This window comes from Caenorhabditis briggsae, assembly GCF_000004555.2.
Source record: "Caenorhabditis briggsae complete genome, chrII, whole genome shotgun sequence".
Classification (NCBI taxonomy): Eukaryota; Metazoa; Nematoda; class Chromadorea; order Rhabditida; family Rhabditidae; genus Caenorhabditis; species Caenorhabditis briggsae.
The window spans coordinates 8,168,081-8,188,647 of NC_013486.2; the positions used below are offsets into that span (position 1 = coordinate 8,168,081).

The 20,567-nt window shown below is 37.6% G+C and overlaps 4 protein-coding genes across 4 annotated transcripts; 1 reads left to right on the forward strand and 3 right to left on the reverse strand.

Annotated features, from left to right (window-relative positions):
* Positions 1-2,757: 2,757 nt before the first annotated feature.
* On the reverse strand, positions 2,758-2,999 carry CBG02927 (the record flags this gene model as incomplete). Its single annotated transcript, XM_002631097.1, has 2 exons — positions 2,758-2,855; positions 2,903-2,999. The coding sequence occupies 2 exons, from the start codon at positions 2,997-2,999 to the stop codon at positions 2,758-2,760; spliced, it is 195 nt and encodes a 64-aa protein (XP_002631143.1).
* A 3,262-nt stretch (positions 3,000-6,261) lies between these two features.
* On the reverse strand, positions 6,262-12,014 carry Cbr-tag-180 (the record flags this gene model as incomplete). Its single annotated transcript, XM_045242349.1, has 18 exons — positions 6,262-6,357; positions 6,463-6,539; positions 6,945-7,054; positions 7,097-7,411; positions 7,460-7,587; positions 7,635-7,872; positions 7,920-8,034; positions 8,230-8,545; positions 8,591-8,677; positions 8,721-8,876; positions 8,922-9,268; positions 9,318-9,546; positions 9,591-9,855; positions 9,904-10,021; positions 10,175-10,511; positions 10,822-10,938; positions 11,337-11,510; positions 11,811-12,014. 18 exons carry the CDS (start codon positions 12,012-12,014, stop codon positions 6,262-6,264), a joined length of 3,429 nt encoding a protein of 1,142 aa, XP_045092164.1.
* A 6,016-nt stretch (positions 12,015-18,030) lies between these two features.
* On the reverse strand, positions 18,031-19,540 carry CBG02925 (the record flags this gene model as incomplete). The annotated part of the gene is made up of 5 exons (XM_045242350.1): positions 18,031-18,150; positions 18,197-18,331; positions 18,375-19,043; positions 19,096-19,451; positions 19,495-19,540. The coding sequence occupies 5 exons, from the start codon at positions 19,538-19,540 to the stop codon at positions 18,031-18,033; spliced, it is 1,326 nt and encodes a 441-aa protein (XP_045092165.1).
* A 353-nt stretch (positions 19,541-19,893) lies between these two features.
* CBG02924 lies at positions 19,894-20,518 on the forward strand (the record flags this gene model as incomplete). The annotated part of the gene is made up of 3 exons (XM_002631094.1): positions 19,894-19,906; positions 19,950-20,089; positions 20,132-20,518. The coding sequence occupies 3 exons, from the start codon at positions 19,894-19,896 to the stop codon at positions 20,516-20,518; spliced, it is 540 nt and encodes a 179-aa protein (XP_002631140.1).
* Positions 20,519-20,567: the final 49 nt, after the last annotated feature.

The following is a 20,567-nucleotide window of genomic DNA, read 5'->3' on the forward strand; positions in this document are numbered from 1 at the left end:
GAAGTAGAGATTTATTATGAGATTTTGAGATCTCAGAGACCCTGGAACATTCTTTTCGAGGTTCAAAATGATTTATTTAAAAGGGTCCGTTTCTAGGCATAAACATTTCGAAAACAGTGAACAGAAAAACACCATAAATTTTTATGACTTGGTCTCTAGGGACGTTGAGTGATTCTGCTTTTACGGAAATTTTGAAAAAATGTGTATAATCTTAAGATGAAATATTGTTTTCTGTCTGATTTCCAATCAAAACTTTTAAGTCGATTTTCTAGAGAGTCCGATTGTCCGTCAACAGTCCGCCAATGGTCCGTCGGTCCTCCATTGGCTGTCAAATAGCAGTCATTTGCTAGTTTAAGCCCTTTCGGCTGTCATTAAACAGTTTTTCGACAATATCATTTTATATGTGTTACTAAAATTGGAAAAATAATAATATGAATTCATAATTTTAATAATTGTTTAGTGGTTGCGAAATTTTACTACCGGAAAACGACGATTGAAAAATATTAAAGGTTCGCATTCTGATTCTGTCTGAAATTTTTATCGAAACATCTGAACATGAAAACTCTTATAAATAATGAACGAGTATGCGTCAGACCAGAATACCTGAAGTCTGGAAATTTCTGAAAAACAGAGTTACTAGAAAAGTAACTAAACTAGATAAGACTTGATTCATGGAAAAAATAACAGTATACTCGCTAGTCACCCTAGACAACATCTGGAAAATTTCCGAATTCTGATCGCAGATTTCAATTTTAGAAGTTGTTGGAATTTGGGAAACCAATCAGCTTTAAAATGTTCGACAACTTGGGACATGGGTCCAACAAAAAGCGAACAAACGAACTGATTGTTGATAATCAAATTTTCAAACATCCAATGCGGCAATCAGAAATAGAATAGTTTCCAGAGAGATTGATGAGAAGCAATCTTCTCTCTTTTCACTCTTCTTTTCATATATCTCATCCCGGGGAGTTTTTGCTTGCTCTCATGTCCGTTAGCACATATGCACATGGCGATGAAAAATAATTTGATGATGAGCAGCAGGAGAAAAGGAAACATATTCTGGAAGGATGAGATACATAAGCATGATGATGATCATGCGAAAATTAGTGAAAAAACAACTGAAAAGTTGGGTGGCTTAGAAAAAGTTTTTTTCCTGGGGCGAAGAGTGTCTCTGTGGATATCAATTGGCAGGCTTTTGGAGAGGGGTTTCCTGGGCCAAGAAAACGAGAGACAAGCTGCTTTTTCTTTCTTTTTTCCGGTGACTTTTTTCTGCGTCTCCATATCTTCCATGATTTTTTTCCAGACGGGGTGTCGGATGCAACTAAAAGGAATAAGAAAAAAGGGAAAGAAAAGGAGAATACAACTCAATTGATGCGCACGAATAGCATTGCCAATATAATCCGTTAATTGGTTAAGAAGAAGAAGATGACATTTTTAATGAAAATGGGTGTCATTTTCAGGGGAAGTGGATTAACACAATGTCTTGAAAATAAGAGTATCGAGGGGTGTTGTATGTATGTTTGATCTGATGCGAGAGGGATAAGAGAGGGAACATCAAGTAGACAAACAGTTGGTTGTACTTCATTTTTAATGAGAACAGTTGAAAAAAACAAGTTTCTACATTATGTTGTTAAACCCACTAAAGTAAAAATCCTCAAAACCTAAAGTGTAGTATAATAATAAAGTGAATGGGATTATATAGAGAAGAGGAAGTTTGATATCCAGGAAGATGACACATGAAAATTTCGTGGGTTTTCCTTATCTGGACTGCATGGTTTTTAAATTTCAGAAAACTAAATTTAATCCTAACAAAGAGTCATCAGAATTAAAAGTCAGAAGACTTTTTGAAAGATTTCAGGAATTTGATTTATGATTTAAGAGATGAACAGCTTCAAAGTTTTCTGTGTGATATTGGAACACAATCATAGATTTTTTAATTTACAACTCTCATCCTATTTTCAATTTTTCAGTAGCGCTAACGGAAATTTTGAAATCATATTTAAAATTGGCTTATCCATTTACCGTAAGAATTTCCACCCTATACCTGCAAGTTGAGCTCAATTACATCAATTTCTACGAGAGGTAACAAAAATATGCCAACTGATGAAATTTTGGTGATGTTCTGAAAAAATTTTGTGGGATGATACAGTTTCGATATCTCTTACAGAAATTGAAATAACTAAGCTCAATGCGCCAGTTAAGATGGCCTTCTATTAGAGTGCTTACGGTAGTTTCAATAGTGGAACTCTTCAAAATTTTAATTTCTTCTCTAATTTTGAATTGTAACCGAATTTCAAGATCTTTGTCCCATTACCATGACAAATTTTCAGCACAAACCAGTTCACAAACTCCAATCCATCTTCCTCTTTGTGTCATATTTTGCACCGATTCACAGATTAAAGTAATCTTCTTCAGAATTTTTAAGCTATGTATATCCTTACATTTTTTCGTTTCTGTTCCTTTTTTGTTGTTTTTCGAATCAAAACTCAGTTACTCATATGAAATAATTGATTTGCCTTAGCTCTCAAAATAGTTTTTTTTCCCGGAAACTGATAATAATTGAACATTAACAATTGAAGCTTTTATTAGAAATCAATATCAATGTTTTTGAAAATCGGACGACGAATGACGATATCGAATAGTGCTCACAATTTCAAAATTTTCCCCTCGACATATAAAAGAGTAAATGGATAGAGATTATCATTGGGTTTGGAGAAAGATGTCTAACAGAAGAGAGTCATTCCATTCTCAATGAATTTATTCAAAATATGGGGCGGCATCCGGGCGGAACATCCAGTTTTGTTGAGGTTGAGTCGATTTGCGGAAGCGGATGAATGGCTGGATGTTAGCCTCTTCTGGAAAAAGTCTGTTGAAACCATTTTGAGGTAACGGTGCAACTTACGAGTCTGGCTTTTTCGGTGACGTGGTTGATAGTCCGATGATGGATAGGCCTGGGTGATGGCGAAGAGCACGAGAAGAGCCAAGATGAGGAATCGCATGGTGATTGGAAAACTGCAAGTTGTTGGATCAGTTACTTGGGTTTATATACAAAAAGAGGGAGGGGTTGGAAGAATTCGTGGGAATCATATTCCAAAAGAATAACAAGAAAAAAGGAAATCGCATCGACTTCTTGGTCATCAGACCCTATAATCAAATGGTTTCCGGTTATCAGTACGAAGGAATGTTCCCTATCACAGATATGATTTTCACGAGAAGAAAACACCTAGGAGATACAGTGTAGCTGATAATTTCTCTTCGTGATCATTTGTGAGGGGTGTTCTTTGATGAATTTGACCCCTAGGGGGGAAGTTCGAAACCGAGGAATTTGGAATGATAACTGTATCGCTTTCTAGGAATTATTGATCTGGCTTCTAGCATACTTGTAACGGGCCGGGCCGGGCCGGGCTTTTTCCGGAGTTTCGGAGGCCCGGCACGGCCCGGCCCGGCGGGCCCGTCATTTCACTAGTTTCGAAATTTTCAAAAAACGCATAAGGGCTTATGTGATTATGTGATTTTTTTCGACCAAAAAAATTTTTTTTCGAGTTTTTCGATCTTTTTTGATCAGACAGACAAACAATCCGAAATACGAAAAAAATGGAGAAAATTATATTGAGAGCTCAAAATTTGGCTCAAAAATACAGAATTTTTTACACAGGGCCTTCCGGGCCGGGCCCGGGCCCGGGCCCGGGCTTTGGCGGGCCGGCCCGGAATTTTACAAGTATGGTTTCTAGGAATTTACGATCAGCAAGATCATGAGCTTCTGAGAATTTCTAGCTTGGCCGGTTCAAAAAGTGTTCTCTCTAGATCTCAAAACAAGTAAATGTGATAATATAGAAGCTTTTTCAGACATTCACAAAACCAGAAATCCGAATTGCGAGTCTAAAAACACCTCTCTTTATATACTACCATGCAGAGAATAAAAACAGAATCTGATTGGATCTGGATGATTAGAAATGACTTGTTTAGTCCAGTATGATCAAAAATGAGCAAAAGAAAAGAAAAATAATAGAATCGGATTGAGTCAGGAAAATGATGTTAGGCTGGCTAGTACTATCCTAACAATAGAGAATTGAGCATAATAAAACAGTCTGAGCTTCTGGTTCTATTCTGATTTTAATTAAAATATAGCCTTTTTTTTTGAGATCTCTTTCTTTAGAAATGAGCTGTCTTTTATACACTTTTGATGAGCTCCATTATTATTTGCATTTGTCAGAAAATTGAAAGTTTTATGAGATTTGACTGACTGTGAAGACTATACAATTCGTCATTTGTCAAAGAAGAAAGGATATGGTGTGCTAAATTTTTGATTTTCGAAGAAAAAAAACAGAATAAGAGGAGAATGGGCTTTGCAAATTAGGAAAAACACGAGGCGACACAAACAGTTGTCATCTGACAGAGTTTTTATAGTTATCGAAGACTGTGGGCGGAGCTTGCCAAACACCTGAATTCCAGATGAGAAGAGGGGTTCATTTTGCAACGCCTCCTTCCTTCTCTTTCCGTTACTCCACCCATTTTTTCGTTTGATTCTTACTCTTTGTCATTTTTCCACTTTCCCAGATTACAATACAGGAAAGTGTACACCCACGGACTTCGGAGAAATGAAGACGTATGAATTTGAAAGTAGAAAATGAGGAGTCACTAGACATAAGCGGATTTTAGGTATGTGCAAAAAGTGGTACGCAGAAATACTGTTTCTGAAATTCTCGAGTGGACGTGGTACTTCTTCTCATTTATGTCAGAAAGGATAAGGTGCAAAGGTTGCGATAAGTGGAAAGTTGAGTGGTTTCTGAGGAGGTGTGTAACTGGCAGAGAGAACCATGATTTACATCTTTGCCATCTGGCACAACTTTTTTCTTCCAATGGGGACGATTTTGCAAGATGAATGGGATTTGGACGAATTTATGGGTTTTTGCACAGAAATAGATCTGAGGTTCTGAGTCGCCTTTGGTGGAAAACATGAAGATACGGATGAAAATGTTTTTTTCAAAAAATATGAAAAAAACTTACCGGAAACTTAACTTCTTTAATAATGAAAAAAAGGCTGGTTTATTATTTTTCTTATAAATTCCTAGGGTTTATAACTCGATCTTACCGTTTACCCTGTACGAGGAGAGTTATAACTTTGAGCCAATCTCGGCTCCTGTCAAGGATATGAAAAAGAAGTTCACTGAGAAACAAGAGAAACAACAAAATCCATCAGTTGACACATTTTCGATTTCTTGCAAAGGAGCCAAGAAAAATCAGCTCAAACTTGACAGTGTGGGGGCCCTTCTATTACAGGTTCTACGGTATTTTTTTCAAAAAAAAAATTTTTATGCTTGTGTGAAGTCTCGCCCTCATGTGGTCCATTTGCTCTGTAATTTCTTCAAATCTGTAAACGACAAACAAAGAAAACTAAAATATGTGAAAAATGTTATCGATGGTTGTTGGACTCAAAAACTGAATCTTTCAATATCTTTCAGCTCCATTTTGACGGTTTCCTGGATTGGCTTTGGCCTGATTCACTTTCTCTGTATTTACTGAGTTTTCGGGGCTAATCTTCGCTTCCTCTGGCTGGCAGTTTTATGTTGCTCCTTTGCCATCGTTTCTCACTCATCCTATCTTTAAATCCTGACTTAGATGAAGCATAAAAAACCCAAACATGGATGTATCGCATTTCACTTCCTCAATAAGATTGTATGAACTCCACTAACGTCATTTAAAAAAAACGATCTACGATTTTACATACAGGGTGGCTTTTAATTACCGGCATATGTTTGAAAGAGGTTTTCTCGAAAAGTAAAAGTCGAAAACTGATGAAACTCAACAATATCATTACTCAGACGTACAAAAATTATAATCAAAAATAATTTTTCGATTCGACCACCGTTCACATCAGTTACGGCCTGAAGATGTCTTGGGTAGGCATCGATGGTGGCACGGTCCAGACTTGATGAATCGATTGATAACTTCAAAAAACCACTTGTCTGCAATCCGAATGCGTTAATGATCTCGTTTCGACTAACGCCCTACTTATAAAGACTGATTACAGTCGCATGGTGGACGTTAGCTCTTGCCATTTCCCTGAAACTCAAACCTGAAAAATCGGCGGAAATTAAATAGTAAAATTCATTTGTTCACTGAGTCACACCCGTTTAGCTGCTTCTTGATAATAACAAAAAAGATATCTGGAAGAAGGAAGGGAAAAGTGAATTTCACATTTTGAGACACGTCATATTACACAGTCTGAGATGTAAGGATAAGAATGGATCGAGAAAAAAACTAAAATATCCGAAATGATGATATGAAAACAATCAGGATGGTGAGGAAACTGGATAGAAGTCGATTAGTTCCATTGATGCAATCCACATGTTTGTTCTGAAATATAGTAAGATTGAGACAAAAATCTATGTCATTTGTATATTTTTAGTCTACAAAAGCAAACAGATGAGTGAACTCAAAATAAGTTATGAATAAACACACCTGAAGTTCGATTTTCCAATCATTCAGTGAATCTGGTCTTCGACGGGCATGAGAATGAACTACTTCGCATTTTTCCACTGAAATATCAGTTTATTTTTGATTAAATGAATAATTTAGAAATGTTGACTCTTTGTACGATATATACTAGACAAGCTGAGCAATATGGCCGATTCCATATAATAACCACAATTGAAAAGTAAGGTCTCAAAAAATTCCGGAAATTTTAAAGGTACTTTTTGGCCCCGAAAAATTTAAGACAGGAAAAAAATAACTGGAAATCGCGACCGTGCTGAGAAAATTTTGAAAAGAATCCCGGCCTGTTGTAAGCATGGTATAAAACTTTTGAGATGTCAGTTTTTGTATTCCAAAGTAAGTTTTGAATACAGTAATTTTCAGCCATTGATTTTTCCACTCTTCTAGAGCCTAATGAGTTCTATCTGCATCAATGAGGATCTGGAAAGCCAATTTATTTTAAAACTAACATTTTCTTGGTTCTGCTTCATACTTCCTTTTCGGTCTATACTGACTACACGCTCGATCCGCGATGATAAGTGAAAGAGTTGTGTTTGGCACTGGATAGAGTTTGGCGTATCTGAAATTAAGACATTTTTCGAGATTTTAACATGTTATTCACCTTGAACACGTAGACATTCCTGTTAACTGAAGTTGTTTGGTGATATTCAGAGACATTCGATAATGGAAAAACTTCATAAAACATCGTTCAAATGGTTTGATCTTTTGGAAAGTGCACGTCTTTCCAGACATCGATGGTTGGGCATCCACTACAGTGAATGCCGATTCGAAGAGGTTCCTCCAAAATGAAGTTTGTGCGAACTTGAAGATTGAGGTGACAAAATAACGGAGAAAGCTGCTCGACGCGGGTGCTGCACTACTCCAAGGAGCGATTCGTTTGGCTTTGCATTCTGATTGCACATCGATCCAAGATTTTCTGGACCCAGACTGATTTAGTTGCTTTTGTCAGGCATTTATGACTTACGTCGAAACCAAATTGATTTTAATCAAAGACTCAAAAAGTTGAGGGTCAAAGTTGGCTAAATGTGCAGGTTGTCGGTTAGCTGATGACGCAATCACATGTCCATTTCTAGTGATTATCGAACATTCTTGCTGAAACACTGTTGTTGTCAATTTCATCTCTTATCTTTTAGTTATACCTTCCTACAAACTTTCCAGTCTGAATGTTGCTTTGTAAAATTATCAAAGTATTGATCAAAATAATTTTCCTTCCATTGCGTTCCCACAACTGCCAATCGATTATTCTCATAATCCGCAATCGTTCGATAGATCAAAAGACTACCGGATCTCATTGAGAACTGCACAAAATCGTTGTTATCGGTTACTTTGATTTCTTCGTCAAACTTTTTGTTTACTGCTTTCATGTCGTGGCTCGAACTGAAAACAGTTGAATCATGACGAGAAGGAAGATGTTGACAACTTACCAGGTCGGATAGAAAACAGTTAGTTTCGATCTTGTGTGAACAAAACTGTTCACATAATGTGGAACCGACGCGTTGTCTGGGAACTCGACCAGCAAGCAAGTTGTGTGTTCAATGTCTCAAAATCAAAGTGTTGTTTCTAAATCAGTCAAATATACAGTTTGAGTTCTAGATCCGATTTTACTACGTAAGGAATATTGGGTCTACTTTTGAAAAAAGGAAACTTCTTGGGATTTTGAACATGTTTTTCGAAAATAATGAATGAGACTTATCTCCTTTATTAAGGTATTTTCTAAGCAACGAAGAAACTCACCTGAAGATGGCCACGATTGAGTCCAACTCCCCAATGCCTTCGTAAACGCTCTCGGGAGTCTCATATCATCTTGACTGCAAATCTGCTGATCCGAAATGCCTGACCACACCTTGAATCTGTCGTATGGCTGATATTCATCAAGTTTCCACTGACAAACATCTCTTCTAGGGTAGAAAAATGTCACCAGTTTGTTGTTGGATATATCTAATTCTGGTACATCCTCATCATAATATACTGTCTTCAGTTCCAGACTGTTTACGATGACAACTGTGAACGGCGAGTCTTTGATGTGAGCACAGTGATATTCTTTGGAGTCCTGAAACTGTACATTCTAAGTGGTTTCAAAATATTGAACACTTACGTCTTTAATGGCTTCCTCGTAGCAAGTTTTCGTGGTTATTCTTCTTCTCAGATCCCGAATTGCAGTTGAATCGCCTTCCAGGTCATACTAAAACTTCATTGGATTCTCTTTTTTCGACTTTTTGACCTACCATATCCAAAGTAGGAATACTGTCTATTAATCCAACTAATCTATAAACTCGTTCATCACTGAATCCATAGTGGACACGGAGTCCAGATCCAGCCTTTTGCTTCACTTGTTGAGCATCATAACAAGCACTTCGACGAACACAATGAACTTCGGTTTTCTAAAACAGGGAACTTGAACATTTTTCATGATAATAACAACTTACTGGAATCTGAAGCTGTGGATGATAAATGAGCATTCCATTGTTGTCCACAATGTACGCGTACATCTGCTCACTGGATGTTGGCAAATGTTTTGTTAGTTCTTTTATGGAAATATCGATGGCTACAACTCCTGCTAAACTTTGCTCCCTCCATATCCTCTGATCACTTGTCAATATGGGAAGTGATAGGGTTACGATAGGTCCAGATCCCTGAGTTTCCATATACAACTGTGTCCAACTCGGCTCCCGATTCTCTGCTTTCGTGCCTCTCAGCTCATCTCCTCTCACTTGACTCAACACGTTTTGTATTGTTCTTGATTGTGGTTTTACATCCATTATAGAGTCGATTTCTGAAACAAATATGACTTGAGCTATTTATTTTTTAAATAAGATCAGTACCTGAATATCCTCCATGAGATTTGCATGCCATGTATTGTTGAAGTGGTAGAAGGCTAGTACCGTAGCCCATAGAGAATCCAAATATTCTAATCAATTCACTATTTCTAGTTTGGAATTCTTCATCAAGGATTTGGTGTGGCCACTCATCAACTCCATCTGTGAAGATTATCAGGAGTTTGTGACCTTCTGAACGATAATCAGCAAATAGGGATTGATTAGAATCTAGGTTCTGAAAATATTTCTTTGCTGGACTTCCCAGTCTCTGGAAATTACCCCTCTCAAAACATCCAATGAAAACTTCAACGGAGTCGAAAAATGGGCTTGATCTTTCTCTTCCAACATTCCCAATTCTTCAAAAAACACCTTCTTATTACTGGTGGTTGCTGGCATAAAAGTTCGATTTGCACAGCTGATAATTGGATTAAAATGATTATTGAAATAGACTCCAAAGAAGTAATCGTTTGGGCTTAAGGTCGAAAGAATGTACATCATTGTGATCTTGATGAGATGCATAGTGGGTCCTTTCACACTTCCGGAACTGAAATTTGAGATTTTATGAAATGAAGATTGAGATGGATTGACTCACTAATCAAGTAGAAAGACAATATCCTTTGGCACTGATTCTGCATTAACGAACCATGGACGGAATCGAGGATCGAAGAGATCGATTGTGATTGGTGCTGGTTCCACTTTCCAATGACGTCCTGGAAAACAAAGATACTTGAATCTCTAATTTTGGATTAGATCAGGAAAACTGAGAATTTATAAGCAACTCTCAAAGTTTAAAAAAATTAGATCTCAGTAATATTTAAAATCTATTGTCTGTTTATGTACCAGAGATTAATATTCAAACTCACTTGGATAAGTTCTGGTCAATCCAGAATAGGTTCCAATATACTGATGTCCCATATCCGGATCCTTATCCTTATTCTCCGTCATTGTCTTCTCTATAAATTTCGTCCCCGTCCAATCAAAATCTCTCATCACTTTCGGATCACATTGATACGATTCAACTGTTATATGAATTCCAGACTTTGAATTTTGTTCTACTGCATTTGAAACGAAATGCATATCAGACTCATTCATCTTCGTCATGTACGCTTCACATCTCTTGTCGGCTTGTGGCACTGCATACGCCTGATCATCGTACTCGTCGAAAACCGCTGCGGACGCTTCGGCACTCGACGCCAATTTCTGCAAGAAAAGGAAAAAAAGATGAATGCAATTTGGATAGATGTCCACCCATCAATGTGCGGATATGGCACGTGATTATGTTGGAATAGGGAAAGAGAATAGGATAGCAGAAAGTTATGCTCTCATATTCTCATCATTCCATCCGGAGACACAATTTATTTATTGTCTTTTTTCTTGTGTTCTAATTATAGTACTTGTCAGAAACGAGAAGAAAAATGAAGACAAGACATGGAATATATTCTTCTATTCCATGCATTTTTTTCTATAGATTCGAGGCGCCCCGGATCCTAGATTCTAAAAAAATGAATACCTTGAGCGCTTGAACTCTGTTGGTGACAAGTCGATCGAGATGTTCCGTCGCTTCCCGAAGTTTTTCAGCTGCATCTTCCTTTTTTGATTTGATGTCCGATTTGAGCTTTTCGAACTCCTAAAGTACGAAAAGTGAAAAAAGAGAAAAGAAAAATTCGGTAATTGGGCTTATTAGTGATATGGTGTTTTAGGTCCCTGGGGTGCACTGGAGACGAAGAATTTTTGTTTTATTGTTTTGTGTACTTTGAAGAATAAGGCAAATGAAAGGTTGTTTGATAAGAATTTAATTCTGATAATTGGGTGATCGAAGACCAAATTAATTTCGTATTAAATTTTTTAACCGATCGCGTGATAGATTAGGGGCGACTAGAGTCAGATATACATATAACCTGGAGCTTTTTTCTACTATACACTAAAATTATATGTTGCTGCTTTCAGATCTCATAGAGAACCAAGAATTATCCCATGAGGTCCCGGTTTTTGATCTGGTTTTTTGGAAACAACATAAAAACTCACGTCTTGAACTATTGAAAATCTGGATTGTGTCTCAAAATCTCTGAGGATATTGGCAGAAAATTTTGCGATGGACGGTGGGGCTTCTTCAATTGTATCGTTCGGTAGATGTGACAGTGAGAGCCTGAATAAGATAGTCAGAATAAATAGCATTCCTTTGGCCTCTAGAAGAATGAGCTAGAGAGGTCAGGTGTTATGGCTCGAGGCAAGCAGGCGTGGATTCGGAATGGAGCATTCGAGCAGAAAATAAACGCCTTTTCTGTCGTCGACGCTTCAGATGGAATCGTCGATTCTTCGTTTTTCGCTTTGACTCCGACCGCGACTCTTCTTCTTCTTCTTCTTCTTCCCCTTTTTCCTATATATTCAGAGACTCCAGAAGAATGTGAGAGAATACAAGGGAGTAGAGAGTTAAATTCGGTTTGGCGTCTATATATCTCCAACCGGGGGATGGGATGCGCGAAGAGGACGATATGGGGCGGAAGGCAGAAAGAAGAGACAGAGTCGAAAACAAAAACCGACCGGGGTGTAGAAGGAGCAAAAGAAACGGGGCGTTTGGGGGCACAAGGAGAATAAGAAGAAGAGCTGGAGACAAGACGAATTGGGGTAGTAGTGGTCCCCCGGAAGGAGCCGTCCCAGACACTTACCAGAAGAGCACAACGTGCACGTATCCCATGGGGCCATCTACCGAATCTCGTCTGATTTGATGGGGTCGTCGAGAACGACGTTGCCTGCAACAGAAACTGTTCAGTTTATGAGATGCGGTCTCTAGGGATCGAGGGAAGGGAATGAAAGAGTATGAATACCGTAAACACTCTATTCTCGAGCCTTTTTACCTCGATACCTGTGAGAAATATCAGAAAACGGCCTAATGACAAAATATTTTCTTGTGTTTATACGAAATATTTGCCAGTTGTCCGTTTTCCGATTTCTTTCACAGGAATCGAGATAAAATTTCTCAAAGTTGACAGTTTGAATGATATTCTAGTAGTGTGTTTAAGGTAATAGCAATTGAAATTTCGAACATAAAATAGGAAAAATGACGATCAGGAAGTGATATTCAAGGGTTGATCAAACTTTGGAGTGAGGGTCACAGCTTCTGGAATCAAATTTTGAATATCTTATTTTGTCTAGAATATCTACAGTATTACGGTAGCAGAAATCATTCTCAGGAAAATGAAGAAATTAGAGACTTTTTCACGTTACTGTACCTTTTCAATGTCTACTGCAGATGGCTCAACTCTTTTGTTTATTACTGTAGATTACTGTAGCTGAGAGTCCTCTAACTTCGTCTCTATGTCTTACAATTTGAATAGCTCACAATCAGAGGTACAGTAACAGTAAAACCTGTAATAGAAGGGCTCTCTAACTTTTAACGTTGAGGCTATTTTTCTTGGTTCCTGTCAAAGATATGAAAAAGGTTTAATTGTTTAACATGATACCAAAAGTTTTCTGTCAGTTGACATACCGTATTTCCTCTAATGGAAGCCCATGGGCTTCTATATTTCAACCTTTTTCTGGAGGTGGACTAATTTTAGAGAGAACGCTCAAATTAGAGGGTTCTCGGGTTTTAACTGAACTGGAATCGTTATAAAACGACAATAATTAACAGAAAAAACCAGAAAAATAAGCAAAAAAAAAGAGTATGGATACCCCAACCGAAAAGAAAAATGCACAGCCAGGGTGGGCTTCTATTAGAGGTGGGCTTCAAATAGAGGTGGGCTTCTATTAGAGGAAATACGGTATTTTTGATATCTTGCATAAGAATTGAGATAATTGAGCTTAAACTTGACAGTGTGAAGGGTCTTCTATTACAGGTTTTATGGTCAGATGCGAAGTAAATTCCTGCTTACTTTACATTTTCTAATTTTGGAACACATTTTGCATTCACTAAGTGTTCCAGAAAAACATACGGTTTTTGTCTAAAAATTTCCTAAAAATTAGTTATTCTTTAGAAAATCCGAAAACGCGGGTACCTCTGGAAGAAATCTTTATGCAAAAAATATTTATTTTTACTAGCTACTAACAACGGGGAATTTCTTAGGAGTACATTACTAGAGCAGACTATGAAAAGTGAAAAAATACTGTATCTTTTTTTTCTGAATGAATTCATCACAATATTTTTATAGATATCGGTCCAATCAAAATTTGCAATCAAAACTTGCTCAACCAAGAAACAAATTTTCTGAAAATCTAAAATTGAAATCAAGAGTTTTCAATTTCTTATTCAATCTAGCTCTGCAATCAATCAGTGCAAGACCTGATTTATGAATGCAAAACAATTTTCAATGACTTTTTAATTTCCAACTCCAGTATTTCATCACTGCAAGCAAGGGCACGACAGGCGGCTCCAATTTCCTATTTCTTGCTTCATTTTTCTTTTTTTCAGATTGACACCACTACTTGACTCAACACAATAAACAATTTCTCCTTTCGTCGTTTTCCCATTTTTTTTTCTTTTTTTTCTGACACATAAAGAAATTCCAAACAAGTGCTAGAAAATTAACAAATTTTTCGAGCAGAAAGTAACGATTCTACGAGTTGGTAAAAATGCAGAAAAGAAGAAAAAGAACAAAAGAAGTGAGATTGAATTTCGAGACAAAGAAGGAAAAGAATGAAATCAAGAATAGGATATCAAGAGGAAGGTGAAAGAAGGAGACAGACAAAAAGGAGAAGATGTGCTTATAAAGTGACATGAGCTGAAACGAATAGGACAAAATATGGGACAGGAAAAAAGAATTTCTTCCGATTGGAAAGGAATAGGAAGTCATTTATTCGGGAGCAAAAGATGCGAATCAGGTCAATGAGATCTTGCTTTGATTGACCTGGACAAAGTAAAATATCTCACAAAATAAGATTGAAAATTGATATTATTAGCAAACGGCTGAAAATATACTTGATATGGTTTCGAAGTTTTTTTTCTATTTCTTGTTTTTCTGTGTGTGTTAAAATTAGGGCGTTAAAAGGTTTTACAATAGGAACCCCATCACAGTTAAGATTCACAGAAATATAGACAGTTTCAGATTCCGACTGGATACAGCTTTCGAAGCTCCCAAAAATCTGAATTTTAAAACTTTGCCGTTCATTATCAAATCAGGTTCTTAATTGGGTGTTTCGGAGGTTTCCGAAAGATTGCCCTGATTGATAATGAGCGATTCAGTGAAGTTTGTCCACACTTCGTTTTGCTCAATTAGCGAATCGCGTTTGTGCACAAGCTCATATAAATATAAGTGAGCTCAAAGTGAAAACTTGAACAAATATAAAAAACCGTTCTATAGAAAAAAGGTATATGCAATTTTAATGATTTTTAATTAACCTAATGACAAACTGTATCCCACTTTTCAAAAAAAAAAAGAAAAATAATTATTTACAGTTTTTCTCGAATACCTTATAACCTGTATTAGAAGAGCCCCTTTAATAGAAGGGCCTCTCTTATAGAAGGGTCCCCTTCGAAAAGTTATGTTTGAAATTAAAGATTTCAGTACTTTGTCAGTGAAAAATATTCCGGAAATTCCAAAATTTTACAGAAATTTGTTGAAACACTCTTTATTTGTTCAAGAACTTGCCCAATTTTGGGCGATTGATGCATTTTCATGAATTATGATTCCAATTTTACCAAACTTTTGATGAAATATTTAGAAAAAATGGCTGGAAAAAATAGAAGGGCCGGTCCTTCTAATACAGGTTTTACGGTATTACCTATACCACCACTGTTCCCGGAGAGTCAATGATAAAATATTTGTGTTTCATGTGAAGATAATTTTGAGACGGTGTAACTGAGTGCTCGCCTATCGCAGAGAGCCGTAATAAGTTTTGAAAGTATACGAAGATATTCCAAATATGCAAAAGCCAAACGTAAGATTAGCTAGCTATACAAAAATAAAGAGCCCAATATTCGCGGTTATAGATACCCTTACTATGAAAAAAAATAACGATCGGAAATTGAATAGACGGACTGTTAGAGTTATATATTTCGCCGGGTATTTCATTTCCTGTGAGAAGGTACTGATTGGCACGCCTTTACAGGAAATTTACAACAAAACGGCAGTTGTCAGAAGAAAATGAGAAAAAACGACAGAGGAAAAAAAGAAAATGTGTAAACATAAAAAATACTTTGTAGGAATCTGCAAAAAAAGGGAATAGTGAGGGACTCTGATGATGACGATGAAGATGGAATCTTCCCGTAATTAGACTCATAATGAAAGTAGTGAGACTCGGGCTTCTTCTCCTGAGTTCTTCTTCTTTTTTCCTTTTTTCCTTCATTTTTGTTCACTCTTCAGTTCTATTCAGTCGGAAAATCAGAGGATGGAAGAGAAGAAGTTCAATAGAAAGGTTGAAAGGGCGAATTGAATAGAAGAAGAAGAGGACTTCTTCTGAATAAAGCAACCAAAGTTTTGAAGAAGCATACGTGAGAAGTAGATGGGCCAACAGAGGAGCTGCCGAAACGAACGGAACGAAAAATTGTCAACACTTGAATCGAAATCCTATTACGACGCAAAATCAGCAGGAAAAAAGAAAATAGAAGACGTAAAAGTATGGGGTGTTTTGTGGATGCATGGAAGAAAAGAAGCGACGTGTAAATATATGAAGATGTAATCCGGAGAAGAAGATACAACTTTCCAGTTTCTTATTATGAAGAGAAAAAACTTGCGTTTCTAGAGTAAGTAGGCGGTAGTAGTATAGATATTTACCTTTGAATAGAAATCTGAAAAAAAGGATGAGCTGGTTCTGAGGCGGATTTTGAAAAAGATTTGGTACTTTTTTAGGATCAGATTAGTTTGTTTTCTGATTTTAGCTCTTATCTGGTAGTCAGCGTGCCAGGACAAAAGTGGCAAGATTTGGGGAAATCTGTTTTTTCTTAAGTTTATTGAATCCCGAACTCAAATGTTCGCTCAAGTCGTAAAAACTTGATTTTCGTCAAATAGCTCATCATGTGGCCTTATCGGATATTGTACAAAAAATCAAAGCTATTTTTTATTGAAAAGTGTTTTATACAGATTTCGAGCAGACTGTCTAGTGCAATGATTGTTCAGTATCGATTTTCAAAAGTAAATGAGTCGAAATTTTTTGAAAACAAATAAAATTTTCAAACTGTCCACTAGGTACAAGAAACTCGAAGAGTGATGTATTTATGAATTAAAATATTTTTATATTTGAAAATCAAAGTCCTAGGAACACAATATCGGTTTTGTTCACTGACTTTTCATCGAAACCGTCGGCGGAAACTAATCTCAATAATTGTTCCTGTTTCAGTAGACTTTTAAAGTAAACTGATATAAATTTTGAAAAGTAATACTTTCTATAATTTTGAATAGAGCATACTGTAAACTTGGTAACCAATGATATTGATAAAAAACCATCAATTTTATCCGACTTTTTGGAAAAAACAAGATATTACACCTAAAAACTATCAACAGGAGATTAGGGAACAATCTGAAGATATAATCCTATCATCAGTTGTGTAAAAAGATGAACTCAGATACCCCAAACCAGGCAAAACAGGAAAATGAAGAAGATGGAGGAGACAAGAATGAGAAAAAACAGAATTGGAAAGAAGGAGATAGAGAAAGAACTGGAATATTAATTCCGAATCGCAAGAGAATGATGAATATTCAATTGGGACACCTCGTTTTTGGAAAGAGCCTAGACCCCCAAATTAAGAAGCTCAAATATCCCCTTAGGGAAGAATAAGAGGAGGGTATTTGGTGGTTACTGACTGGAGAGTAAACTTGTTCCCAAGAATCCGTTGGACCCTACTCCTTCCTTCTCACGCCTCTTGAATCAAGACAGACAGAAGAAAAGAAGAAGAAGGAGACGTGGAGAAGAGGGCGTCGACGACGACAGCCTTCTTGAATGATTTGACGAAGAGAGAAGAGAGCACAAAATGAATGAATGACAAGTTTCGCACATCTTCTTTGAATTCTATTACGGAGAAGAGGAGGCGATGAAAGTGAGTGAGAAAGAAAAGTTGCACCCCTTCCACACACCACACACATCGCCTTTTTCCCCGACACTCTTCCCAAAGATATCTGCTTTTTTTTCGTTGTGCTTTCTTCTCCCGATATTTATTTTGGACGGACTTCTCCACTAGGCACCGCCCGAAAATGCCACATATCCGATTGCCTTCTCTTCCCCTTGCTCTGGCTCGGAAGCTCTGGCGGTGCTCTCCGATTATTTGTATATCCAACTCGAATTTTGACACCTTTTTGTCATTTTTTCATACGGGGCTTTTACTAAATAGATGTTTGTGTTGTGTGTTATCGGAAATGAGTCACCCGCTGAGCTGTTATTGTCAAGAGTTTGCAGAAAAAATGATTGTTCAGTGTCAACTCATGTGTTTTTGGAACTTTTCAAAACTTGTGAAATGACGGGCCCGCCGGGCCGGGCCGGGCCTCCGAAGTTCGGAAAAAAGCCCGGTCCGGCCCGTTACAAGTATGGTGTCAACGCTTTTGAAGATAAATAAAAAATATGTTTTCCTGGATTACTGTACAACTTGTGAAGTCTATTTATCTGAACTGTTTATTGGTAGTTAGTTTCGCCCTTTAGACCAGGCCCAAAATCTTTCCTGCACTTTACAAATACCAGTTTATAAAATTAAACTTTTATGTTACAAATCAAAACAAAGCATGGAGACAGAATTAGTGAACGGAGAAGAGGGAATTTCAAAAAAATTTGGTTTACATGATATTGAAAAAAAGGATCATTGATAGAAGACACGAATGGCGTGGCGACGACGATTGTGCGTTTGGAAAAAGTCGTGCGAAAATTTGAGATTTTCGGAAGCACAGTTTTGTGGAATCGATGTATAGTCGATGGCAAGCTGAAAAATGTTCGTTTTTTTTTCAAATCTCTGAAACTCCAAGTACCTTATCAATCGATTTCCCTGGATCGGCACAAGTTTTGAAGAAACCATCTGTAACACCAACTCTCATCCGCATACTCTGACCACTCAAAAGAACTCCTGTGGTTGGAGCAGCAACAAGATGGGTGTCAGCATTTGTCTGAAATTTTAATTTTTAAAAATTTCCTCGTTTTTAGACTCACCTTCAGAGCAAACATGAGATGAAGAGGAGAAACATTAGTGACTTGAATTTGGGTCACTCGAATATCATGTTTGAAGACGATTCGATCCGAAGGAACTGTGACAATATCCGGTGCTCCACCACAAGTCACAGTCATTGCCGACATTGATTCGTATTGGTTTTGTGCTTTATAATGGACTCGCATCGTGGAATTCGGTTCAGCGTTATCATCAACGATTGGTGTTGTTTTTGGAGCGGCAGTTTCGTAAACGAATTCAGGAGAAACAGTTTGGGTGGTTTGCATGGAAACTGATGGAATGAAACTGCACGCAGTGCTAACATCCACTGGTTCTTGTTCCAGAACTGAAGAGCTCATGGGCATGTATTCAGATTCGTCATCATCAGAAAAATGAGTAATTGTTGGAGACCTGGGATCAAATCCAGATGAGGTCGTCTGCTGAGCATATCCGTTGGAATCATAACGAGTGAAGATAGAAGTAAGCATTTCGACAGTAGCCGGATCCGGAATGTTCCAGGACGGAGGAATCGCGTGTGGGTTGGATCGGAATGCATGGAGGAAGACAGCTCCAAGAAGACCTCCTTTGATGAGATTGTACCCTTGGGGAGAGCCAACGAATTGATCGAATACAGCTAGAAGACCATAGATGGTCCAGTAGAAGAGGATCGAGTGCTTGAATTGTTTTTTTTTTTGAGAAACGAGAGAATTCAGTCAAAAAACTCACATATCCATCTTTCGAACTCTTTGGATTCATCAGCACTCGATACGAAAAAATCGCTGGTGGTACGGAAGTCAGAGCGGTACATACCAACTGAAATTCGGTTTGTGTTTCTGTTTTCTTTTCTTTTCGACCTACTTTAGCATGCTCTCCCTCAATCAAATACAACGCCACGGCGATCATTGTCATCACGAAAATCTCCTTGTTTCCAATAAGACCTCCAAAGTAACGGTTTTCATTGGAAGGGATATCTCTTCCGACGACCGTCTGTCGCTCCGCCATTTGAAGATTCAGACAACTTTCTTCGTAGTTTTGCTTGATTCCCAGTGCTAACTCCTTGTTGTTGTCACCTGCAGCGTTGCCTGAAAAGAATTGAGATGGCCGGAAAACAAACAATTTGATTACCGATACCACTGCGAATGCTTCTTTTTCCATTGCTACCTAGTGCCATTTTCAGACTCATTGTTCGTTGAGAACGTGGTAATATTTATGGTTGATGCACACGTCAATGTAAAACTAGGTCATCTGTAATTTCTCAAACGTAATTTAATGAGACACGAGGCATACGTGGACCATCAGTCAGTAATACCCTCAGCACTAAAATGTCTGTATTGCCTACTCAACCTCTTCTGACAAACAGAAAACTCGATACTCAATGGACACTCGTAAAAGAAATGAGGTACCTTTTAGTCGTTTCTGAATCTGAAAATAGTAAGGTTTGAGACCGGTCATAGTTCTCCAAATGACATCATAAGCACGTTCAATCACTTTTTCAAGAATGTTCCTAGTAACAAAAGCTTCGATATGTCTTACAAAGGTTTTCCCCGTGGTTTAGGGTAACCTATAATAAGATTTTGCAGTGTACATTCGTGATTTGGCAGATACGGAGGACCGTTCTACTCTCTCTGCTCGTAGTTCATTGATCAATGTTCAAGGAGTCGTACCGACGACCATCGCCTCATTTGGAAATGTTCCGATTGTTTCTGCAAGTTCCACTTCGGTAAACTGTCCAGATTATACATATTATATTAAAATAATTCAGGTCGATCAATCATCCTATTTATCGGCTTCATCTGCGACGTCATCTTCTACCAATTTGTCAATGAAAAGTCCCGTAACAATGACCCATATTGATCGTCTCTGTGAGGACAATATGGCTCGTAAGGAGAGATCCATGCTCAATTTGAACGAGTTGAGTCAACAACTTGGAGATGGTAACCATCACCAAAAGCCAATAACTCCAGTGAAAACTCCATCAACTGTGTATGAGAATCTGAACATCCTCAAGCCAACAGTGTCATCCACCCCAAACCCATCGAACGTCTACACCGAAGTTCATCGCGATTTCGATAAAGTTGCTAATTCGGAGGAAAAAGGAGACGATGGAAAGTTCACTCTCTACATTAAGGTCACTGATTGCTTTGATTGATCTATCCGTTCTGAATAAAAGTTTCCTTGAGAACAAATTTAATATCAAT